Source organism: Anopheles darlingi, chromosome 2 (genome assembly GCF_943734745.1).
Source record: "Anopheles darlingi chromosome 2, idAnoDarlMG_H_01, whole genome shotgun sequence".
NCBI lineage: Eukaryota > Metazoa > Arthropoda > Insecta > Diptera > Culicidae > Anopheles > Anopheles darlingi.
In genome coordinates, this window is record NC_064874.1 from 79,813,557 (window position 1) to 79,838,556 (window position 25,000).

Consider the following 25,000-nt stretch of genomic DNA (forward strand, 5'->3'; position numbering starts at 1 on the left):
TGACGCAACTAACGCTGATCTACAAGCTGGAGAGGTTCAACAACAACATCCCCCGAATTCAGCAGTGCCTCCGCAAGCTGAACTGTGCCCTATATCATCCGAAGAAGCCAGATGAATTCGAGTATTATGATAACCGTCTCCGTAACACTCGAACTACTTGAGAGTGTTACGATTTGGCGGATAACTTTAACGGTGTTCTGCGTTTTACATTGCTCTAGACCCGTGCTTCGATCGATGAGCGACGTGTTCTGGTTGATGATCTTCTTGACGTTCGTCGCTTACGCGTGCGTCTTCATGTTTATGGTAGTGCCTGCGTTCGTAAACCATCGTCGGTTGCCGCTTCCAGCCTGGTTTCCCTTCAACATTCACGAGTCACGGTTGACGTACACGCTGTTATACCTGTATCAATCGGTAGGAATCTTCTTCAGCGCTACTTACAACTTCTCCACGGATACGATGTTTTCCGGTCTGATATTGCACGCCAGGGGACAGTTCGGTCGGCTGGGCTGTATGCTGAAACAGGTGAGCTAGTCATGGTGGGGTGTGGCAGCGAACAATGAAAGCTCTTAAATGTCTCCACATTTAGGTAGGTAAAAGCGACGCATTTCAAGCCGGTGGCACCATGATGGCGTTCGTAAGTGATAGCGAATGGGATGCGAATAAAGAGGAAGTGGAGCGACACTCGAAAGTGCATGGCCGTGCCTATTCGCAGATTGTTGAATGTGTAATCTTGCACAAGGACATACTGAGGTAGCGATAGCGTTGACCCATGGGTAACGGGTGGATCTGTAATGCTCGTAATGCATTCTTCTTCTCATTAGATTCATCGATGAGGCACACAACATATTTCAGGAATCCGTCTTCGTACAAGTGTGTGCCTCGGTGATCATCATCTGCACGACGCTGCTACAAGCCACGGGAGCCTCGACGGCCGCTCTGATCTCCGCTTGGCTGTACCTGCTGATCATGGCGTTGCAAGTGTTGAACTTTTGCTATGTCGGAAACGATATTTATCATGAGGTACATGGCATGTCGTCCGGGTGGTTAGTTGATTCGATGCCATTAAAGCATTCCTTGTACTTCTCATAGTCCAGCAAGTTAATCGAATATCTCGGTATGAGTGACTACTTCACATTTGATAAAGCGACAGGCCAGGCTGCTGTTTTCTTCATGCACAGGTAAACTTCAGTTGAAGGTTTTCCGAAAAATGACTTGAATTCTAATCCATTCCATCCTTTGTAGATCAATGTATGATGTAGACTTGGAGGTAGGGAACGTTTTGCGGATTACATTGAAACTTAACACATTTCTACAGGTATTTAATTGCTACAGGACACCAGTTTCGAGGCACAAATGGTTAAATGGTAAAAGAAATGTTTTATCTTCAGATTATCAAGATGTCCTATTCGTACTTAGCGGTTTTGCAGAGCATGGCTTAATCTAAGGCTAAGCGTCTTCAAGCGCGACGGATTCACGACATTCATAGAAACATTATTTATGTAGTTTAACTGCAATTTATCTAGAAGTGCAAAGCTTTGCCCCGAGCCACACACCGATCGACAGTCATTGAGACATCGAGATCAAACCAGCGTGCCATCGATGTGCTTTGAAGTTCCCCTCATTTGAAGGGGGAATTCTCATCTGCTTCACCAGCATGAATAATGCACTTAACAACCGTGTCTAGACATGGATACTTGTGAGGCGGGACCAAGATAAGAGGGTTTTTGTCGCGTACTTACGTGCTAGACTTGACGGGCAGGAACATCTTTTTGTTGCACGCTACCAGCTTAGAGAGATGCTTGATGAGAAAGATTTTCACTTTGAGCGTGCATATTCTACGCGGCGCCACTAGCGTCGTTGAGGAGGCGGTCGAGCTTGACGTGGATGCGGAAGCACGTATTGAACCACCGGAACCGGAAAGAACCGCAGAGTGGCACGGTTTCGGCGTGTCAACGTAGGAACAGCAACCGGCACCTTCAGATGCTTCGTCCGGTACGTCGTTATCCTTGCTATCGTCGTTACACGCTGGCTCGCCTGCTAGATCGGTGAGATCGGTAAGTGCGGCTGTGTCGGCGGTGGTGGCGCTGGTGGCTGCTGTTGCCGTCGTTGTAGTAATCACTTGTTGTTGCTGCGAATTAATCGAAGCAAGCGATGCGAGTTGTGCGATGGCGATCTTATGCTGCGGTGCTGAAGGTGCTGCTGCAGGTGACGATGATGCTGCTGGGTGGTGTGCTGGTGCAGGCGCTTGCGGGCGGTGGCGGTGGCGGTCTAGTTCTACGATCACTGGTTCCGGTTCCGGTGCACTCGTTGTGGCGCGCGAGCATCGGATCAACCTGGCGCAGCTATTAAGGGACGCACATGAATCCGACGTGGTTGGCGGTACGCACGACTGATCCACTTTTGCACGCTAAAGATCGCGAGCACACACTAACACGCACTGGCTGGCTGGCTGACTGACTTGGCCCTCAATGGCACCACTGACCGATGGCCGATTGATCGCCTTTTACGCGCGCGTCGAGAACGAAAACTTGATTTATCGAGATCCCGCGTTTCAACACACCACACTTCAACGCACTGGTCGTCTGCTGACGTAATCTGCCGGTTGGAGCACCCACAATTCAACTACTTGTCCGCGTTAGACGTTTGTAGGTGTTGGAATGGGGAGGGGCCGGTCGCGGAAGGCCGGATGATGATATGCCGTATGATGGATTCTGCCGATAGAGAGAAAATAAAACACAAGACAAGCATAAAAGAACAATAAATATAAAACGGTACGGTCGTGCGCGGACGCACGAGCGCGTCATGGATGGGCATATTTTGGGACGTGAGGCCACGATTGCGGCCGGTTTGATTAACTGGCCGGTTTTTCCGGGCGAGATTACATGGGTCGGTTGATGGGCGTTGAAGCAGTTCATTAAAATGTGTTGCTCCATAAGCGTACGCTAGGCCGTATGTGTTTGTGCGGGGAAGTACGACAGCACGAGGCTACACAGCTGATAAATTATTCAGCCGTCTTTTCTCGGCCAAACGAGGCAGAACGATGGTGAGTTTCGTTGAAACCATGCTCCTTTTCGCCCGCGTTCCATTGGATGGGTTCATGATCACAGAAATTACATATTCTTGGCATTGCCGATAAGCTTGCAAGTGAAAGTGTTGACCAGATTGTCGTGCTGATATCAGCTGCTTCAGTTGGATGCGAAGGTACTGCCTACGGAGGATGGAACACTAAACATCGAACGCGAAAAGGATCCACTGGGCCAAGAGAAAAATCATTGCGAGTGTTTACCGCGTTCGGCCATGGCTGTTCAAGCAAATGAACCCTTCGGTAGGGACAAGTTCTTTAAGCAAATTACGCACGACCAGAGGGCAATTTGATGTATTACACCTAATCATACCCATACACTTAATGCCGATAGAATGCGCGAGTCTTCACTGTGGCCTTTACCTTAATTGCCCACGCCCGAAGCGAGCAACTCCTCCTCAACCCGGACAATTCTCTTCCCGCAATCCATGACCGGTGGCCGGTTCTTTATGGCTTCAACGACGAAATGCTGCCGATTGCCGTAGCACGAGTATTTCTCAAAAACATGTGGCCACAAATGCGATTATGCACTTTGCTCGCTTGGTGCCGCAAAGAAGGGTTTGGCATAATGGCCTACATTCGGGTTCAGACCAGCTGTGTGTGTGTGTGTGTGTGTGTGTGTGCAGCAGACAATGAGCGCATCGGGTGCACCCCTGTTGGCGAATGGCGTGCCGGGGGCGCGGCGTTCCTCACAATCCAGACAATCACAACGCTCGTCGTTCCACTCGTCGTGAGAACTTCCGGTGCAAACTGCTGCTGGCGGTTATGCTTCGTTGGATTTGTTTGTAAACTTTGCGCTCGAATTGTTTTCAATTCGGTAGGATGAACGTTAAAATCGTAAGTAGATTTAAGGCATTTTTAAAGATGACAAACATTAAAAGTTTAGTGGAGTAACCACGACAGACAACTGACTCAGAAATACTCGTATCTCCGCTATATTTGAGCATCTAAATCACCTTCTGCCAGGTACTAGGTAGAAAACTGAACGACAAATTTCCATTAAAAAGAAAATCGGACCGAAGCGCACATACACACACCATCTCCTTTAGTGTTCATTCTTCTGCCCGTCAATCGCCGGGCCCTGTACATCTTGCTGCACCACCGTTTCCTGCGAGTTCGAGCGTCCCATCTGATCGGGCTTCTCCTCTTGGCACTCCGGTGTCGAACAGTCCAGTGCCGACCCGAAGAAATGCTTGTACATGCACCGCTGGCAGGCACAGTTGTCGCACGTTTCCTTCGCGTTGTCGATCTCCCTGAGAAACAGTGACACCGCCCGTGGTATGATCTTCTCGCGAATGTAGTAACCGTACTGGAAATCACACTCCAGTAACGCGACGGCAATATCCGGATCCGTGTCATCGGGGGCGCACCGTTCCGGCTCAAAAAAGCTAAAGAACGAAGCACCGGCCGCATCCTCCCGGTCCGATTCGCTTTGTTCGATCAGATTTTGGCCCTCCCGCCAATCGATTCTGCAGCCAACGCAGTGGAATATTTCGAACCCATTGAACATGGACGGTTTCAGGGGATCCGGTGCGCAGCGCAGGAAGTACTCCTTCGTGAGCAGCTCATTCGTGAAAAAAGCGTTCGGTTCAAAGTGAAACTCCAGCACGAAACCGGGCGTCGGTTCTGGCTTCAGCTCGCACCGAATGTCCTTGAGTTTCTGCAGCGCCTGCTCGTCCGCTTCCTCGATCAGATGGTCCAGCATGCTGGCCTTCAGCACGGTGAGCCAAAAGCCGGCCACACCCAGCGCCTGGTCGGCCCGGTCGCTCGCCGTGGGCTCCGGCTCCAGGACCAGCAGGCGCTGCGACTCGGCGGTTCCACTTACAATTTGGGCGAGCGCGTCGTAACATTCGCGAAACTCGGACTGAAACTCCACTTCCATGGCGTGGGTCGTCAGATACAGTTTCACCTCCTTCTCGACGATCTGCCGTTGGACTTTGCGCAGCGCCTGTACCTTTGCACCGATGGTCGGTGGAGGGGCGGCGGTGCCGGTACCGGTACCGGAGCTCTGTGACTCGTGCACGAGCCGTTTGATACGCTGCTCGACGCTTGCCATTTGCTCGTCCAGCGTATCCTTTACCGCGGAATCGGTCACTGCGGCGGGCACCGGCTCGGAGGTTGGGGAGTCCATGTTGCCTTCAGTAAACTGTGTTCCAGCGCTGTTCTACTACACGTCTCACCTAGCTTGCAACTGAAGAGCAGACGAACTGAAAGGATTCGCTCCGGTCCTACTGCTAACTAGGTAACTGCGATTCAGTCGTTTCCCTGAGAAACGATCTGAACAACAAAAACGCTCTCTAAATCAAAGGTTGCCATATGGAAACAGGTTCCAAGAACTGTGCTAGAGTAGCAATTTTGTTATTCAATTTTATTTCCTCAAAAAAAAAATATACCGAGAAAAAGAATCATTTTTACAGCAAAGAAATTGATTTCCTTTCCAAAAGGAAGCATCCACCTCACGGTTTGGTATCGCTAGAGGTCACGCGGTTGCTCTCCAAACAACAGGCGAGCCAACAACACATTATAAATTGATGATACCTTGTTGGCTACGCAACATGTTGGTTCCCTCTTTCTCCGCGGGGGGATACTTATGGTTTATGATGGTACCGTCGTCGCTGCCGGCCGCCCCAATGCTCAACACTGGAATACCAATGTGCGCAGCGCATCGGTTACGGGAGCGGGAAACGTTAACCAAACTTCGCCCTAACTCGCGACACAGTTTGTTAACATTCAAGCCTTGTGCGTCCTGATCGTCCCCGTAGTGTTCCTGTTGCATGATATCATGCGTTTGCGAAACGTTGGGGGCGGGGGTTGACGGTTTATCGTATTAAACAAACAGTCGCGTCCCAACGCGAAACCCCCGGGATCTTTCCGGGGTGAAGTGGGACAACAAAAAAAAAGGGGGGGGGGGCCTGGAACACCACGGCGTATCCTTCAAAATCTAGGTCAATGTTGCCGAATTTAGTCCCGAAATTTTACGACCACCCTTCCCGGGGGGGGGGGGGGGGCCTTGTTTGGTGGAGTTGGAGGGGGACAGGAAGAGTACGAGGGTGGGAGGGTTTCCACGCGGCATTGCGTAACCGAGGTTTTACCTCGCTCTGTTCCCGGTTACTGGGCGATGCGATAACTCCACTCCACATATGACCTCGAAAGTGACGACGGCAGTTGGAAGGATGGTGAAGAACGATAAGGAAGAGCATCGCTTTTGATAATAGTGTCTGCGTGGAGTAGCAGCAGCAGCAGCAGCTTGAAACTTTCCCCGGACCGGGCGAACCACGACAATGCCAATCGAGCGGCACGGCTGATGTCGCGACGGATAAAACGGTGTATCAACGGTGTATCAAGGGCCAGATCGACCGACCGACCGACCGACCGCGTCTATTTCCGTGCCAAGGTATCCCTTTCTGCTGCTTAAGCTCACGAACACCAGCAGCAACAGCAGCAACCATGTCTTTACAGACAGGGAAAGGCTCGAGGAGACGCGATTTTCACCTTGTTCTACGCTTTCACTTTCATTCTCGGCTCGCCAGCTACGTCATCGCCGGCACGCTCGGAACGTGTGCCGCAGTAGCCTCGTGGACTCGTGGTAGTGGCTGACGAAGCTGCACCAACTTATGTAATAGACCGTGCGGAGCACGACAAACAGAAGGGAAGCGGCGACGGCCCTTTTCTTTCTTCCCATCCTTTTCTTTCAGGTTGCTATCCTATCTAGAAGTACGGATGGACTGTATTTACATCGTTCATGGAGTAATGAGCATGGTCGTAATGTGAGCCCCTCGAGGGACTTGCTACGTCGGGTCGGATAATATGTTGGGACGAAAGTCTCGTAACCTCGGACAGGAAGCTCCTGGTGTACGTGTAGCCTGCAAAAAGGAGGCGATGGGGGGGCGGAATTTCCTTTCGGGTTAGCAACAAAACCCGGGGCCACAGTGGCCAACCATGCGAGCCCTTTTATTTTCGGAGGAAAACAAACTCTCCATCCTTACGGCCACACACACACACACACACGCACACGCACACGTGCGCCTACACGATCGGTGGGAGGGTCAATTTGGTATCGATTTCTGCCCTAAGAGGAGCACCGACGATGGACGACCTGAAGCCTTTGCTGGCCGCGTGTTATAAGGGTTGCTCCACTAAAGGAGCAACGGCGAGCGGGTTGTACCGTTTGCCGAGGTGTTGGTGGTAATAAGTTATCTCGATTCCTGGAATTGGACCCCCGTGGCTGCGAACAGATGCCGAACAGCTGAGGGATTGATCGGTTTTATTAACCGGTCCGGTAGCCTTGAGAGGCCTGGTGCTGGTGTAGATTACATCTTTAACACTTCATCTACACGGGCGCGAGAAAGCTGAAAATGAGATGAGAATGAAAAAGTTGAGAATGTCAAATCCCATACAAATGGAAATGTAAAGATACAAGTAGGCTGTCACAAATGTATGGGATTTGACATTCTCGCCTTTTTCATTCTCATCTCATTTTCAGCTTTCTCGCGCCCGTGTAGAGACTCGGTAAGAGTCTGGCAAGTTGGTGTTGGCTTTATTATTCCGAGAAATTTGATTGATAAAATGTTAGTAGCCAACATCGGGCCCCATACATGGGAGCGATTCAATTAATTAATACGAGAGAAATAAGACCAGCTACCCCTAGAAGGGGTACACCTGACTGCGCTTGCATTCGCATCGTTGCATAGTATATGCAACAAGCGTTCGCATGACTGCATGTTGTTGAAAGGTGCTCCATGCACCGAATAAGTGCAGCGAAGTAAAAGCGACTCCAGAGTGCCCGTACCATGTTTTGAATGAACTCATACCCGCCCTTACATAGCCCGGTAATGGAACCGGATGATGGAAAGCATAGCTCTTCAGCATTTGCTCGACGTTACCTTTGGGCCCTGGTCGTCGAGTGCGGTGCTTGTTTTCCAAGGAACCGAAATCCCTGCCTGTATCCTTACGATGCGACATGGAAGCGCAAAGTGGTGAAACGCGTTTTGCATTTTTGCATAATCAGGGCGGTCGCTCTCTCTCTTGGGCGACAGAAGGCATTTCCTGTGGCATTCCCGGTCCGTGCACGAGCGGCGCTAGGGAAATTAATGAAACTTTCATTGGTGGTGCGTGACCCGGGAAAGGGCGTAATGTTTGCCAGCTTTACACGCTTACCGTTCCCACTCGAGCTGTTCTCCAGGGCAGGGTGAGGAGCTTATGTTTTAATGTTTGAAAAATGATACTAAATTCAAATTGAAGGCACGCTAATCGTGCGCTTCGTGTGATTGAAGTAGATTGAATAAATTAGTAGACTTTAAGCCGGGGAGTTTTTACATGTAACGTATTCAAGAACCTTTGGATATGTTTCTATCTCTAAACGTCGCCGTATTAGACACTCTGGGGTTATAGTGAACTAGCTGACGACGTAACTTTCCCGTGAAAACTACACGCGGGATTAACTGCAATGAGGTACGGATTTTTGTTTTACAAAATATGGCCCCCCCACGGTGTGCCGGCGGCACCTTTCAGCCGGTCACGGTCTGCCGCAAAGCGATACGGTCGAGGGTACGCGATACGCGCTTTTCCAGTCCCAGCGACCGTTGTTAATTGAATTAACGCACTCATTTATCACACCTTCACCGCTGCGACGCTTTGGGATCAGAGAGCAAAGGCTGACGGCCAGTATGAGAAGCCAACGGTGGCCGATATGATAGCATGACAATCTTTCCTATTACCTCCGGTCATCGACCCCCTCGTGGTAGCAAACTATATGTGAAATGTGAATTCAATTTTAGATTCCCCGTTTTTGCGGTCGCTAGAAAGATATCACATTTCATGCTACAAATCATTAACTACCAGCGTCCAGAACCGACCATTCTATTGTCGAGAGTTTATTCACCCCCCAGTGGGGTGGGGGGAAGCACTCCAGACACCATTAGTTGGTCACCATTTCCCGAAGCCACTTACATGTAATTACTCTGGACCGCTGGACAATCTGGACAATCATCGGATGATAATCGACGACCGAGCAGCAGGTAGAGCAGCAGACGACCCTAATCACACCACACCACCGGGCACACGATTGCTCGGCGCAGTTTGCATACCCGGATCACGGATCCAACAAACTTGGTAACGTGAACGGTATGTTCCTCCGATCTCGATGCCGATTTTTTTTACACCAAGAAGCGCGAGCACGACAATCGATTTCTGGATTTTCGGCCACAGCGACGACCCTTTTTTCGGACGATCCGTCGTCCACTTCCGAGAACGTTTCACTGTCAACTGTCATCGTCCTGGTCGTGGTTGGTCGTGACCGCCAGTGGGCTCGCCAACCAAACGCCACCTGACGACGACGACGACGACGCGTTCGTGTGGTGTTCGCGTTGGAGATTTCGGCAGGGCACATATTCCACCCGCCCACAATGCTTTCCCCCCACATTTGTCAGTACACGCTGCTCGGGTGAATTATGTCGCACCAACACTAACAACGTTGACGCGACCGTTCGATATGCTCGGTTGGTACTTCGGTGCGCGCAGGCACCGCGAACACTCCGCATTGCATTGCGGGGTTGTTGTTCTTCAGGCAGCTGTGCCATGCTGTTCCAGGAAGCGTGGCAGCAATGGAAACAATGAGACAATGAGGAAAATGCACGAGACCGACGACGGTAGGAAAAAAAACCAGTGAAAAGCCAACCAAAGAATGCACGGGAAGTGGGCATTGGAATTAGCATTTCCATGGAAAATGCACATATTACAGTCCGATTGCAGAGCGTAATGTTGACTGCGATTGCGGTTATGTTACGACGCATCAGGTAAAATATCGAGCTGTAATATTGGCACAGAATGCACCATTTTCAAAATGGAACCAAACACGGGCGCCTCCATTTGAAGTGGCATAAGAGTTTATGTTTCCTCTCTGTACACAAACCATGGAATGGAATAGTGCGGGGAGTAATTAAATGAAACACATCTTGTGCCCCGATGCTGCACCTTCTCGGCTGTTGGTTCCGTCTTTGTTCGCGCGTTCCAGCACTTGAAACATTAAAGGGAGAAACGAAGAATCCCCGAACGTACACTTCATTATGATTACCTCATGCGAATCGACATTAAAATCCAAACCCAAGCCAGGACGCTGGTCGCGTCATTCGATAAGCCCGGACCATGGTTCCGACTCGGTAGCAAGCTTGGACGGCGTTTCATGTTCTGTGCGTTCGATATTTTTTTTGCATCTTCATTTTCCTCCGCAAACAACGTGCGCACTGGTGTGGCCACGCGTGAGCACGCGAGCACCGTACGTCACGAGTGAACTCGTACACGCTTCGGTGGTGGTGGTGGTGGTGGTGGGGATGGTGCGGTCCCGGTGATAAAAATGCTATTAACCGGCCCGCCAAACCTTCGATGCATATCCGTACGATGGCGCGTTGGCGACGCGAGGGAACGTCGGATGCTGCTCCACGAGTGCGCCGGTTCGGGCTGATCCATCTTCATATCGTTTGTTGTTTGTTGGCCTCCCCCTTCTCCTCCTCACACAAGACGCACCACCACCAATCGCTAGGTCAGATCCAATCTCCTCACCTCAGTTGCCGTGACGCTGTTGCTGCTACTACGAATCCGCCGGGTTTTGATCTCGACAAAAAAACCCCGCGTGGTCCGTTTCGTGCGTGGTGCGATTATCTCATCGTGACGCGGAGTGAGCGAAACAGAAGAAGAATGTTTTTTTTTGGTTCGCTACGAACTGCTGTTTGCAATGCTGTTCTTGTCTTCGCTGCTGCTGCTGCTGCTGCTGCTGCTGTTGTTGTACCCTCCTCGGCCGCTTTCCGCGGGAAAAATAAATATTCCCCACTCCTTTCCCGGGAGCGGGAAAGGCAAACTTTTCGGTATCCTGCTCCCTCGGTCGACATCTTGCCGGAGCCCGAAATGACCGGTACCGTGGGGGGGTCATTGTACTGTGCTCGAGCAAAGGCAAAGTTTACTTTACCGCCTAGCCTAACCTCGTGACGGTCGAGGCAAGCGCATGGCAAAGCGAGGCGAAGGTAATGGTTGGTTCTTGCCTAGCTCTTTGGCCAATGCTTTCTTTCCGTTCCTCTTTTCCATGGTGGTGTTGGTGTGAAGGAACAGGGAGCGGGTGCCCGGGGAACAGGGTGGAAAATTGATTCTGAATCCTTTCGGCTTCGGGTTTCGAGGGTGAGTGATAGCCATGGGAGACCGGGCGATAGGAGTAGTCAGTCTATGGGGAAGTACTCACTGTGAGGAATCACCATCACCACTACCACTAATGCTCGTTCTCGCATCGCATCGCTAGTTTGCACAAGAGTTCGTTCATCCCCTCAGCACAGCAATGAGGAAGTGTACGCTCTCTCCCTTCCCCACGACCGCAGCATGTTGCGTGGGGCGGGTTGGGGGTTACGGGGCAATCGTTATCGTTGACAACAGTAACGTCATTTTTCCTTTCGAGCCGTTAGTTGGAGCGAGCGAGCAAGAGCGACGGTGAGTGAACGGTGAAACCGAGACCCCCACTTATACATTCGCGTAAACGCGCGCTGACATTGTGTTGGTGGCGACGGGGTCGAACCATCAGCAGGTACTACTACTGCTGCTGTTGGTGTGCTAAGTGGGAGTGGATGGGTGGAAAAGGTGCTTACCGTCCCCGAAAACCCTCTTGCGACGAGATGATTGACGTTTTGACACACCAACACGGAAGCACGCGAAAGGTTTGCCTGCACGTGAAGGTAAACACCGTGCCACCTACCCCTCTAGTCCTTGCCGTTGCTGCTGCTGCTGCTGCTGCTGCCGATGCTGCTGTTGGTGGTCGGCTTGTGGTTCCGATGCGCTTTCCACGAAAAACTGGGCGTCTCCACCGTACGGAGCAGCCTGATTTCTAGCACTCACAATGCACGCTGGGCACGCACGCACTTCACTTACTCTTTTCCACGACAATCGAAGTAGCGCTAGTCATCTTCTCTCTCTCTCTCTCTTTCCCTTTCACTCACTTTTTCTCGTTACTTTCTTCGAGCACTGTGAAGCACTGGTGCACCTTTGCAGTCAACGCACGCTGCGATCACGCGTTACTTTTTCTCGATGATGATGATGAGCAAACGTTTCATCGCCGGTGTTTCTTCCCGTGATGTTCCGCAGCGGTGGCAACCCGTGGTCGAATGGGGGAACCTGTGCGCGCGGCCGAACGCGTCAGGTGCTTGCAAGGGACTGAATGAACTACCAGCATACAACCACCGACAGCGAGGAGGACTATCACGACGGCAGCAGCACCATCCCCAATCATTCGCAGCACCGTTTCGCGACTAACAGCATCTTGATCTCGCACAACATCATCATCAGCGCGGGAGTGTGCGCACGCACTTCGACGACACCGAGTACACCAGTTCGGATTAGGCAACGTGCTAAACGGACGCTTGCCAGTGTTGGTGCCGTCTGCTGAGTTCGTGGAGAGTTGGGTCCATGTGCTTTTATGCTTGTATGCGGTTGCCGCTTTTCGGTTGATTGAGAAGTTGCTGGAGTTCGTTGGTCATTCTTCATAAAATATTTAACACGCTTTGACTTTTTTCTTGCTGTTTGCTTGCGTTTATTTAGCGTATGTCCGGTACCTGGAGGAGGTGAGGACATTCCACAACTTCGTCGTTGGTTCGTTATACTCCCGAGTTCTCACGGATCCAGTCGCGGGCCGAGGCAACACGGGCGTACACACCCGGGTATCCGGGTACGGCGCAACCGTATCCCCAGGAAACGACACCGATCAGCTGATCGTTGGCCACGAGCGGCCCACCCGAATCGCCCTGACAGGCGTCCTTACCCCCGTTTCGGAATCCAGCGCAAATTTGATCCGGATAGATGCCGCCGAAGCTGGCGTAAGCCTTATGGCACTCTTCCTGGTTGACCGAGGGTACGTAGGCAGCGCGCAGCTTCCTGGACGATTCGTTCACGTTCTGCGTATTGCCCCAGCCGGACACCTTGCACAGCGTCGTATCCTCAACCGGATCATCCTGCTCGGGCAAATCGACGGGCTGTGCGTTGTCGCCGAACACTACCTCCTGCTCCAGCTGCAGCAGCGCAAAGTCGTAGGTGATGGTGTTGGCGTTGTACTTCGGGTGGTTGATGATGCGAGCCACCGGTACCAGCTTACCACCGGCCGCGTGCTCCGATGAACCGTAACGGACAGCCAAATTCGACGCAGAGGCACCGGCGGTGCAATGGGCAGCGGTCAAAACCCATCCGTTGGAGATGATCGAGCCACCGCAGTTGTGGGAACCGCGATGCTGGAGGGATACCTGATACGGAGCATCGGAGATGTCGATCGCGAATCCGCCTACGATACGGTTTCCTTTCGAAACATATCGTGATCCCTGGGGTAGTTGTGGCAGACGGGGTAGCCGGGGCAACGCCTGTGCCCTGCGGTCCCACGAATCCTCGTGATCTTGGACGGTGCGTGCTTCCACGCAGACGAAAGCTGCTAGCGCTAGAACCGTTGCAATCTTGAACGACATCTTGACCGATACTCGTATGCTTTTGCAGAACCCCGGTACTAGCTATATATAGTGGAGAGCCGACAGTCGCGAGACAGCCAGATAACAATGCACGAGGATTAGCCAATAGTCGCTCATTGATAGCAGCAGTGATCACCTGTTTCGAAAACCCACTTCAACGAAAGCCAAAATGGCTGCCTCTTTAGATGGAGTGTTTGTGTGTTGTTGTTTAACGTGCAACAATCGATCCCTCTGATTTCAAGTGGCCACCGTCGGGGGAAGTCTTAAATGCTTGATCTTGAATTACCACAGGCCGCGTATATGGTACCTGTGAGAATGACTTCCTTACAGGTGAAGATTAGCGTTTGGAATTTCCAACGCCACGAGCATCGATAAATGGCGTTATGCAGGTCATAAAATCATTTGACGTATTAGTTGAAGTGCGTTCATGGTCGATTGGTAAGTACTATTTGTTGTGACAACTTGTTTGGTTTGCAGGATGCATGTGAACAAAATAAAATCGTGCTACAACGTATTCTAGTACACGAAAGCTAGAAAGCAGAACCGAAGAGTAAATAGTTGTACTATTTGATTTATTCGCAAATATTTGCAAATTTGATCGATTTAAAAGGTTTTTCATGATTTCAGTACTCTACCTTTGGTCTCGTTTTTCGGTTACTTATCAATTGCCATACGCTAAACATCACGACACAGGGTGGTGTCTAGAGAGATTCTCCCTGACCGTACCACGCATGCGCGAAATGTCCGGTGGTTATTCGGGTGCTCCATTCGGTTCCGTATGGTTCCCAATACTTACAGCAGCATCATACCGGAACCGAATGTGACGACTTGCTGTCGCCATCATTTGCTACGTCATCGGTTACCATCGTTATTTGTGATACGCTCCCCTTGGCACTCCTCAGTGGCGTCGTCATCGGGAGGAAATTGAATTTTCCCCTTCCCTGTGTGAGAAACGCGCTCAGCGTGATTTTCCATGTACGTATTGCTCTGGCACTGCTTTGTTATTGCAACGCTACCGATTGGAATGATATTTGAGATTCCCCTTGTTCCAGTTTCGGCATGTGAGGGGCCGGTTCAGAGAACCTCCCTGCAGCAAATGTGCATATTACACCGGAACGGCCATTAATGCTTTTGGGAAAAATTGGTCAGATAGAGTTCTTCTAAACTATTTGAAATTATTTTTTTGTAAGTTCTTTGAGGGTAGAAAGTTTAATATAATTTGTAAAATAAATACATACTTTTGTCTGATAGGTTTCTTTCAAGGATCATATGCATTCTATTAATATGTACTCATTTGAATGTTGATTTGTTACAAATCTTTATTTAAAAAAAAGCGTAAGATATAAAATGTATTGCGTTTTGATACTCCTAAACCGTTAATGATTGCGAATAGTATGGTTGTAAAAATCAAATAAACATGTCCTCAATAATAAGTCTTTCTCACGAGCATTTTTTCGTTGTAGCAATTAGTCGTTGCAATTTGGATAACATTATAGCTAAACACTGGGACATAAACATATGCGATGTAGATGTAAATGGGTATGAAAAGATAAAATGCGATTAGAGACGACCCATCTACGGCCATTCCATTCGTCTTCGTCATCTACTTCTGGTCCCGGACGTAGTACGTGTGTTGCTTGGTGACTTTGGACAGCTTCAGATTGTCGTGTACGGCCGCGGGGCAACGTCCTTCGTGTTGCTGGATGTACTGCACCTTGTAGGAGCTCGATCCATGGAACTTATCATCGCCAAACGAAATGCTGGAAGCGTTGGCTTTCGTGGAGCTTCGCGAGACGTTCATAGCGGTATGGTAATCGCGAAGAGTCTTCTGATTGTTCGACGCCGTCGAACTGCTCGTGGTTACCGATGTGCTGGTGTTGCTGCTACCTTTCATGCCGTGGCTGGTACCGATAGTGCTACTGCCCAGACCGAGCCCTGCCAGCGATGGTGGAGGGCAGGCTTGTCCTCTAACCGTCCGACCAACGATGGTATCCGTCTCGACGGCTTTCACGTAGTTCTGCATTCTTGCCTCGGTCGATTCCTTTCCGCGTCGATGCAACGAGCTGTAGCTGGTCCGGTTCGTCGTCGCGTACATGGCGCTATCGTTGAGGTTCGAGATGCTCTTGCGCTGGTTGTATCCGGAGACGCTCATGCTGCTGGCACTGCCGTTCGTGGCATGCAGCGCGATACCGGTCGTTGTCGCCACCGGTCCCTGCGCTGGTCGGCACAGAATGGCATTATTAACGTTCTCCGTGGAGGCGAACGTGTTCTTGCGATGGTGCTGCTGTTGGCCACTTGTAGTGGATGAAGCGGCCGTGCTGCTGGATTCAACCTTGCTCGACTTCATCACGCTCGACGAGGAACTCTTCGTCGAGGTCGATGATTGATCGTTGGTTGCGGAATGATGAACGTTGCTGGATGTGCTGGATGTAGATGTCACGCCGGATGACTTACCCGCCGTGCTGGACGTGTTGTTGCTGGTATCGTTAGACGAGGCAACTTGCACGAGTTTACCGCCGATTAGTTTCGTGGTGGTAGATGATTGCTGCTGTGCCGCGCGTCGCGATGAAGCGCTGTCAACGGTGGATTCTCCCAGTACGATGCTGGATCCTCCGCGAGCTCCGGTACGACCCGAGGGTGATCCGGCCGCCGAAACTACGCTCTCGGTAGTTCCACGTTGAACTACCTTTTCGCTAACCATCTTACTGCTTGAATGTGATTTCACAACCGAAGAGCTAGAAGTCGACGAGCTGCTATGAGCATGCACTTCCGAAGAGGTACCGATCGAACTGTGCTGCTGGTTCAATTTGTTTTGTTCCGCTACCGATATGTGGTGTGCGGAGCTGCGAGTATGCTGATCGGACGAGGTACCAATCGAGCTATGTTGTTGATTTAGTTTGTTCTGTTCAGCTACCGATATCTGACCGGTAAGCACTCCCTGTTGACGATGAGATGAAACATCGTGCACCTTTCCTTGCTGTTGGTGCTGCTGCTGGTTGCTTGCTTTACTCTCAGTCTTGATCGTCTTCGTAACCCATTTACCACCGACCAGTTTCTTAACCTGAGTTTCCGTAGCATGGTCGACCGTGGACGCTTGGCTATGAGCGGTTCCATTGCGCTGGGATCCCTTGTGAACGCCATTGGTACCTTCCAGGTTGGTAATGTTGTTTGTTGTAGATCGAATGGCCTGATTTTGCGCGCGCTTCGTCGAGCTACTTCCGATGTTAGTAGCACTGGAATCGTGCACAGTTTGACCGCTGGTGTAATGTGCCTGTTGGATGCTGTCCATTCCATCAAAACCACTTTGCTGTCGCTCTGTGAAGCTCTTGTCCGTTACTACGACACCATCGACAGCCAGTTTCTCGGTAGCGTGTCTGTTGGATGCTGACTTATCTGTGATAACTTTTCCATCTACAACCACCTTACTGCTGGTTGAGGACGTCTGGGAACCAGTTACTTGTTCTCGTGAATGACGCTGAACGGTGGGTTCGCCATGCTGGACGTTAAGATGCTGCGAGTGAGTACCGTGAAGATGCTGCGTGTCACTGATTGTGGACTGTTGTTGCTGCATCGAGGAGCTTGTGTGATGGATCTTGGAACTGGACGACGATGACTGTACGCTGTGCTGTGTACGCTGTTCTTGAGAAACTCCGCTCACAACCGTCGATCCATTGACCATCTGTCGGTGGCTGTGGTTGGTCTTCGATTCGGCAATATTTCGGCCCGAAACGTCATGAATCGATTGGGTTTGGTTCGTTGTGGATCGTTGCGTGAGGCGATCATGTTCGTTGACACTAGATTCAACGTGTTGTGCCCTAGTCAGGGCGTTGGAGCTAGTGATGTGCTCACTTCGATGGTGCTGGATGTTCTCGTTACGACTGTGAGCGAAGCTTTCCTCAGAATGATTGGATTGATCCTGTACCTCAGTAGTAGTAGTCTGTCTTCCGGTTGGTTGTTTCTTGTCTCCCTTTAAAATGGTGGTAACCGTTTGTGTTGTCACGAGCACGGCTCCATCGGCAATGGTTGGTTCATGTACCTCCTTCAGTATCGCTTCCTTGCGTTGTTTCTGTTCAGTGTACTCCTTGAAAGAATTATAATCGCCCTCAATTTGAAGATTGTCCTGTGGCTTCACCTGTTTTGGACGCTCCGCTGGCTGGAACTGTGATTTCTGTGGCTTCTCGAATTCACCTTCGGTGCGCAGATTATCTTCAGGACGAATTTGCTTCGGTCGTTCTGCAGGTTTAAATTGAGCCTTTTCCGGTCTTTCGAAAGTACCTTCGGGACGCAGGTTGTCATCATGTTTGATCGGCTTCGGCCTCTCGCCTGGTCCGGCAACCGACTTTTGTGGCCGATCAAAATCACCTTCTGGTCGGAGATTGTCCTGTGGTTTGATTTGTTTTGGTCGTTCTGCAGGCCGGAACGTTTGCTTTTCGGGCGTCGAAAACTCTCCCTCTGGACGTAGGTTATCGTCCGGCTTAATGGGTTTTGGTCGCTCCCCTGAAACATAAACGGTTTTCTCTACCCTTTCAAAAGTACCCTCTACGCGCAGATTATCCGCATGTTTCACAATTTGAGCCCGATCTCCCTTTCCGATACTTTCGACAGGCTTAGGCCGATCGAAATCTCCCTCAGGCTTCAAGTTATCTTGTGGCTTAATTTGCTTCGGTCTTTCAGCTGGTTTGAATTGAGGTTTCTGCGGTGTTGAAAATTCTCCTTCTGTTTTCAAATTGTCCTCAGGCTTAATCTGCTTCGGTCGCTCAGCAGGTTTAAAGGGAGACTTTTCGGGACGTTCAAAGTCCCCTTCTGGACGCAGATTATCATCGGGGCGAATTGGTTTAGGCCGCTCGCCTGTACGGTATTCTGGACGCTCGGGAGCCTGGAATTTTCCTTCCGAACGCAGATTATCCTCAGGTTTGATTTGCTTCGGTCGCTCAGCAGGTCTGTATTGAGGCTTTTCTGGCGATGTGAATTCTCCTTCAGGACGCAGATTATCCTCTGGACGAACCTGCTTCGGTCGCTCAGCAGGTCTGAAAGGTGACTTCTCTGGACGCTCGAAGTCTCCTTCTGGACGCAGATTATCGTCGGGACGAATTGGCTTCGGCCGCTCTCCAGCAATAAAGACAGTTTTCTCAGTACGCTCAAAGTTTCCTTCCATGTAGAGGTTATCTTCATGACGAATGATTTGAGCTCGTTCAGCTTTTCCAACGACTGTAGGTTGTGGTCTTTCGAAATCTCCCTCTGGTTTGAGATTATCCTGAGGTCGCACTTGTTTCGGCCGCTCAGCTGATCGATATTCTGGCTTCTGAGGCTTGTCAAAGTCTCCTTCCGGACGCAGATTATCCTCTGGACGAACCTGCTTCGGTCGCTCAGCAGGTCTGAAAGGTGACTTCTCTGGACGCTCGAAGTCTCCTTCCGGACGCAGATTATCGTCGGGACGAACCTGCTTCGGACGCTCAGCAGGTCTGAATGGCGACTTCTCTGGACGCTCGAAGTCTCCTTCCGGACGTAGATTATCGTCATGGCGAATTGGCTTCGGTCGCTCTCCTGATCGATATTCTGGGCGTTCAGGAGTCTGGAAGTCGCCTTCCGGACGCAGATTATCCTCAGGTTTGATTTGCTTCGGCCGCTCAGCAGGTCTGTATTGAGGCTTTTCTGGCGATGTGAATTCTCCTTCAGGGCGCAGATTATCCTCTGGACGAACCTGCTTCGGTCGCTCAGCAGGTCTGAATGGTGACTTCTCTGGACGCTCGAAGTCTCCTTCTGGACGCAGATTATCGTCGGGACGAATTGGCTTCGGCCGCTCTCCAGCAATAAAGACAGTTTTCTCAGTACGCTCAAAGTTTCCTTCCATGTAGAGGTTATCTTCATGACGAATGATTTGAGCTCGTTCAGCTTTTCCAACGACTGTAGGTTGTGGTCTTTCGAAATCTCCCTCTGGTTTGAGATTATCCTGAGGTCGCACTTGTTTCGGCCGCTCAGCTGATCGATATTCTGGCTTCTGAGGCTTGTCAAAGTCTCCTTCCGGACGCAGATTATCCTCTGGACGAACCTGCTTCGGTCGCTCAGCAGGTCTGAAAGGTGACTTCTCTGGACGCTCGAAGTCTCCTTCCGGACGCAGATTATCATCCGGACGAACCTGCTTCGGACGCTCAGCAGGTCTGAATGGCGACTTCTCTGGACGCTCGAAGTCTCCTTCCGGACGTAGATTATCGTCATGGCGAATTGGCTTCGGTCGCTCTCCTGATCGATATTCTGGGCGCTCAGGAGTTTGGAAGTCGCCTTCCGGACGCAGATTATCCTCAGGTTTGATTTGCTTCGGTCGCTCAGCAGGTCTGTATTGAGGCTTTTCTGGCGATGTGAATTCTCCTTCAGGACGCAGATTATCCTCTGGACGAACCTGCTTCGGTCGCTCTGCAGGTCTGAATGGTGACTTCTCTGGACGTTCGAAATCTCCTTCTGGACGCAGATTATCGTCGGGACGAACCTGCTTCGGACGCTCAGCAGGTCTGAATGGCGACTTCTCTGGGCGCTCGAAGTCTCCTTCCGGACGTAGATTATCGTCGGGACGAATTGGCTTCGGTCGCTCTCCTGATCGATATTCTGGGCGCTCAGGAGTCTGGAAGTCGCCTTCCGGACGCAGATTATCCTCAGGTTTGATTTGCTTCGGTCGCTCAGCAGGTCTGTATTGAGGCTTTTCTGGCGATGTGAATTCTCCTTCAGGGCGCAGATTATCCTCTGGGCGAACCTGCTTCGGTCGCTCGGCAGGTCTGAATGGTGACTTCTCTGGACGCTCGAAATCTCCTTCTGGACGCAGATTATCGTCGGGACGAACCTGCTTCGGACGCTCAGCAGGTCTGAATGGCGACTTCTCTGGGCGCTCGAAGTCTCCTTCCGGACGTAGATTATCGTCGGGACGAATTGGCTTCGGTCGCTCTCCTGATCGATATTCTGGGCGCTCAGGAGTCTGGAAGTCGCCTTCTGGACGCAGATTATCCTCAGGTTTGATTTGCTTCGGTCGCTCAGCAGGTCTGTATTGAGGCTTTTCTGGCGATGTGAATTCTCCTTCAGGGCGCAGATTATCCTCTGGACGAACCTGCTTCGGTCGCTCAGCAGGTCTGAATGGTGACTTCTCTGGACGCTCGAAGTCACCTTCTGGACGCAGATTATCGTCGGGACGAATTGGCTTCGGCCGCTCTCCAGCAATAAAGACAGTTTTCTCAGTGCGCTCAAAGTTTCCTTCCATGTAAAGGTTATCTTCATGACGAATGATTTGAGCTCGTTCAGCTTTTCCAACGACTGTAGGTTGTGGTCTTTCGAAATCTCCCTCAGGTTTGAGATTATCCTGAGGTCGCACTTGTTTCGGCCGCTCAGCTGATCGATATTCTGGCTTCTGAGGCTTGTCAAAGTCTCCTTCCGGACGCAGATTATCCTCTGGACGAACCTGCTTCGGTCGCTCAGCAGGTCTGAAAGGTGACTTCTCTGGACGCTCGAAATCTCCTTCCGGACGCAGATTATCGTCGGGACGAACCTGCTTCGGACGCCCAGCAGGTCTGAATGGCGACTTCTCTGGACGATCGAAGTCTCCTTCCGGACGTAGATTATCGTCATGGCGAATTGGCTTCGGTCGCTCTCCTGATCGATATTCTGGGCGCTCGGGAGTTTGGAAGTCGCCTTCCGGACGCAGATTATCCTCAGGTTTGATTTGCTTCGGTCGCTCAGCAGGTCTGTATTGAGGCTTTTCTGGCGATGTGAATTCTCCTTCAGGACGCAGATTATCCTCTGGACGAACCTGCTTCGGTCGCTCAGCAGGTCTGAATGGTGACTTCTCTGGACGTTCGAAATCTCCTTCTGGACGCAGATTATCGTCGGGACGAACCTGCTTCGGACGCTCAGCAGATCTGAATGGCGACTTCTCTGGGCGCTCGAAGTCTCCTTCCGGACGTAGATTATCGTCGGGACGAATTGGCTTCGGTCGCTCTCCTGATCGATATTCTGGGCGCTCAGGAGTCTGGAAGTCGCCTTCCGGACGCAGATTATCCTCAGGTTTGATTTGCTTCGGCCGCTCAGCAGGTCTGTATTGAGGCTTTTCTGGCGATGTGAATTCTCCTTCAGGGCGCAGATTATCCTCTGGGCGAACCTGCTTCGGTCGCTCGGCAGGTCTGAATGGTGACTTCTCTGGACGCTCGAAGTCACCTTCTGGACGCAGATTATCGTCGGGACGAATTGGCTTCGGCCGCTCTCCAGCAATAAAGACAGTTTTCTCAGTGCGCTCAAAGTTTCCTTCCATGTAAAGGTTATCTTCATGACGAATGATTTGAGCTCGTTCAGCTTTTCCAACGACTGTAGGTTGTGGTCTTTCGAAATCTCCCTCTGGTTTGAGATTATCCTGAGGTCGCACTTGTTTCGGCCGCTCAGCTGATCGATATTCTGGCTTCTGAGGCTTGTCAAAGTCTCCTTCCGGACGCAGATTATCCTCTGGACGAACCTGCTTCGGTCGCTCAGCAGGTCTGAAAGGTGACTTCTCTGGACGCTCGAAGTCTCCTTCCGGACGCAGATTATCGTCGGGACGAACCTGCTTCGGACGCTCAGCAGGTCTGAATGGCGACTTCTCTGGACGCTCGAAGTCTCCTTCCGGACGTAGATTATCGTCATGGCGAATTGGCTTCGGTCGCTCTCCTGATCGATATTCTGGGCGCTCGGGAGTTTGGAAGTCGCCTTCCGGACGCAGATTATCCTCAGGTTTGATTTGCTTCGGTCGCTCAGCAGGTCTGTATTGAGGCTTTTCTGGCGATGTGAATTCTCCTTCAGGGCGCAGATTATCCTCTGGACGAACCTGCTTTGGTCGCTCAGCAGGTCTGAAAGGTGACTTCTCTGGACGCTCGAAGTCTCCTTCCGGACGCAGATTATCGTCGGGACGAACCTGCTTCGGACGCTCAGCAGGTCTGAATGGCGACTTCTCTGGACGCTCGAAGTCTCCTTCCGGACGTAGATTATCGTCATGGCGAATTGGCTTCGGTCGCTCTCCTGATCGATATTCTGGGCGCTCAGGAGTTTGGAAGTCGCCTTCCGGACGCAGATTATCCTCAGGTTTGATTTGCTTCGGTCGCTCAGCAGGTCTGTATTGAGGCTTTTCTGGCGATGTGAATTCTCCTTCAGGGCGCAGATTATCCTCTGGGCGAACCTGCTTCGGTCGCTCGGCAGGTCTGAATGGTGACTTCTCTGGACGCTCGAAGTCCCCTTCTGGACGCAGATTATCGTCGGGACGAATTGGCTTCGGCCGCTCTCCAGCAATAAAGACAGTTTTCTCAGTGCGCTCGAAGTTTCCTTCCATGTAGAGGTTATCTTCATGACGAATGATTTGAGCTCGTTCAGCTTTTCCAACGACTGTAGGTTGTGGTCTTTCGAAATCTCCCTCTGGTTTGAGATTATCCTGAGGTCGCACTTGTTTCGGCCGCTCAGCTGATCGATATTCTGGCCTCTGAGGCTTATCAAAGTCTCCTTCCGGACGCAGATTATCCTCTGGACGAACCTGCTTCGGTCGCTCAGCAGGTCTGAAAGGTGACTTCTCTGGACGCTCGAAGTCTCCTTCCGGACGCAGATTATCATCGGGACGAACCTGCTTCGGACGCTCAGCAGGTCTGAATGGTGACTTCTCTGGACGCTCGAAGTCACCTTCTGGGCGCAGATTATCATCGGGACGAATTGGCTTCGGCCGCTCTCCTGATCGATATTCTGGGCGCTCAGGAGACTGGAAGTCGCCTTCCGGACGCAGATTATCCTCAGGTTTGATTTGCTTCGGTCGCTCAGCAGGTCTGTATTGAGGCTTTTCTGGCGATGTGAATTCTCCTTCAGGGCGCAGATTATCCTCTGGACGAACCTGCTTCGGTCGCTCTGCAGGTCTGAATGGTGACTTCTCTGGACGTTCGAAATCTCCTTCTGGACGCAGATTATCGTCGGGACGAATTGGCTTCGGCCGCTCTCCAGCAATAAAGACAGTTTTCTCAGTGCGCTCAAAGTTTCCTTCCATGTAGAGGTTATCTTCATGACGAATGATTTGAGCTCGTTCAGCTTTTCCAACGACTGTAGGTTGTGGTCTTTCGAAATCTCCCTCTGGTTTGAGATTATCCTGAGGTCGCACTTGTTTCGGCCGCTCAGCTGATCGATATTCTGGCCTCTGAGGCTTGTCAAAGTCTCCTTCCGGACGCAGATTATCCTCTGGACGAACCTGCTTCGGTCGCTCAGCAGGTCTGAAAGGTGACTTCTCTGGACGCTCGAAGTCTCCTTCCGGACGCAGATTATCATCGGGACGAACCTGCTTCGAACGCTCAGCAGGTCTGAATGGCGACTTCTCTGGACGCTCGAAGTCTCCTTCCGGACGTAGATTGTCGTCATGGCGAATTGGCTTCGGTCGCTCTCCTGATCGATATTCTGGGCGCTGAGGAGTCTGGAAGTCGCCTTCCGGACGCAGATTATCCTCAGGTTTGATTTGCTTCGGTCGCTCAGCAGGTCTGTATTGAGGCTTTTCTGGCGATGTGAATTCTCCTTCAGGGCGCAGATTATCTTCTGGACGAACCTGCTTCGGTCGCTCGGCCGGTCTGAATGGTGACTTCTCTGGACGCTCGAAGTCTCCTTCTGGACGCAGATTATCGTCGGGACGAATTGGCTTAGGGCGCTCTCCTGATCGATATTCTGGGCGCTCAGGAGTTTGGAAGTCGCCTTCCGGACGCAGATTATCCTCAGGTTTGATTTGCTTCGGTCGTTCAGCAGGTCTGAAAGATGACTTCTCTGGACGCTCGAAGTCTCCTTCTGGGCGCAGATTATCATCGGGACGAACTTGCTTAGGACGCTCGGCTGGTCTGAATGGCGACTTCTCTGGACGCTCGAAGTCTCCTTCCGGACGCAGGTTGTCGTCATGGCGCACAGGCTGTGACCGTTCTGGTTTGCCAACTGATGGTTTTTGAGGTCGTTCGAATTCACCTTCTGGTTTGAGGTTATCTTGCGGTCTAACTGGCTTAGGTCTTTCTCCAGACCGATATTCTGGCTTTTCCGGTGCTGAGAATGCTCCTTCGGGCCGTAAATTATCATCATGTTTGATCGGTCTTACACGCTCTCCTGGCGTGTAACCCTGGCGCTCCGGTGCGTAGAATTGACCTTCTGGTTTAAGGTTGTCTTCGTGACGGATCGGCTTGGGGCGTTCGCCCTTAATTTTGCTAATATCAACAGCTTCGAAGTCATCCTTTGTCCATGTCAGTCGGCGCCCGGACACATCGTTCTCTGTGCTGCTGTGCTCAATTGTGTAGGACTCCCTGCGGTTCGTCTGATGCTGCTCAGCGTCTTCCTTAGTCCACGTTCCCCTTCGAATCGTCGATGATTCTTCATTGAGCTCAGATGTGAAATTTTCTAAAAGTAAACAAACAACTGTTTAGGATGGCTTCCG

General features: G+C 51.2%; 4 protein-coding genes and 1 long non-coding RNA gene across 57 annotated transcripts in view; 1 reads left to right on the top strand and 4 right to left on the bottom strand.

Annotated features, from left to right (window-relative positions):
* LOC125951511 (kelch-like protein 17) overlaps nt 1–12,039 on the bottom strand; it is a 19,477-nt gene extending 7,438 nt beyond the window's left edge. Inside the window, exons 1-2 of one of the 3 annotated variants that reach the window (XM_049680388.1) lie at nt 11,814–12,039; nt 1,740–2,711 (exon numbers count right to left, since the gene is read on the bottom strand). In XM_049680388.1, the coding sequence (XP_049536345.1) occupies nt 1,740–1,765 (26 nt within the window). In that variant the 5' untranslated portion in view covers nt 1,766–2,711; nt 11,814–12,039. Of the gene's footprint in view, nt 1–1,739; nt 2,712–9,031; nt 9,172–11,706 lie in introns of those variants that run through there. The other 2 variants (XM_049680386.1, XM_049680389.1) reach the window with 2 other exon arrangements.
* Nucleotides 4,128–5,213, bottom strand: LOC125951512 (nucleosome assembly protein 1-like 1). The gene has a single exon (XM_049680390.1). The coding sequence runs from the start codon at nt 5,211–5,213 to the stop codon at nt 4,128–4,130; it is 1,086 nt and encodes a 361-aa protein (XP_049536347.1).
* A 656-nt stretch (nt 12,040–12,695) lies between the features above and the next one.
* LOC125948991 (trypsin-1-like) lies at nt 12,696–13,598 on the bottom strand. The gene has a single exon (XM_049675628.1). The coding sequence runs from the start codon at nt 13,561–13,563 to the stop codon at nt 12,709–12,711; it is 855 nt and encodes a 284-aa protein (XP_049531585.1). The 5' UTR covers nt 13,564–13,598; the 3' UTR covers nt 12,696–12,708.
* A 1,275-nt stretch (nt 13,599–14,873) lies between these two features.
* Nucleotides 14,874–25,000, bottom strand: part of LOC125948988 (titin) — a 14,366-nt gene continuing 4,239 nt past the window's right edge. The window contains exons 5-13 of one of the 50 annotated variants that reach the window (XM_049675622.1): nt 24,304–24,963; nt 23,896–24,042; nt 23,113–23,199; nt 22,484–22,764; nt 21,634–22,048; nt 21,092–21,285; nt 20,713–21,004; nt 19,700–19,755; nt 14,875–19,612 (exon numbers count right to left, since the gene is read on the bottom strand). In XM_049675622.1, the coding sequence (XP_049531579.1) occupies nt 15,167–19,612; nt 19,700–19,755; nt 20,713–21,004; nt 21,092–21,285; nt 21,634–22,048; nt 22,484–22,764; nt 23,113–23,199; nt 23,896–24,042; nt 24,304–24,963 (6,578 nt within the window). In that variant the 3' untranslated portion in view covers nt 14,875–15,166. Of the gene's footprint in view, nt 21,440–21,633; nt 22,877–22,948; nt 23,497–23,895; nt 24,964–25,000 lie in introns of all 50 variants that reach the window. The other 49 variants (XM_049675623.1, XM_049675612.1, XM_049675621.1 and 46 more) reach the window with 49 other exon arrangements.
* LOC125948992 (uncharacterized) lies at nt 21,481–23,990 on the top strand. 2 transcript variants are annotated; one of them, XR_007468628.1, is made up of 4 exons: nt 21,481–21,606; nt 22,651–22,773; nt 23,122–23,199; nt 23,896–23,990. It is a non-coding gene; the product is annotated as an uncharacterized LOC125948992 (long non-coding RNA). The 2 variants fall into 2 exon arrangements; XR_007468629.1 differs by having other exon boundaries at nt 22,651–22,764; nt 23,113–23,199.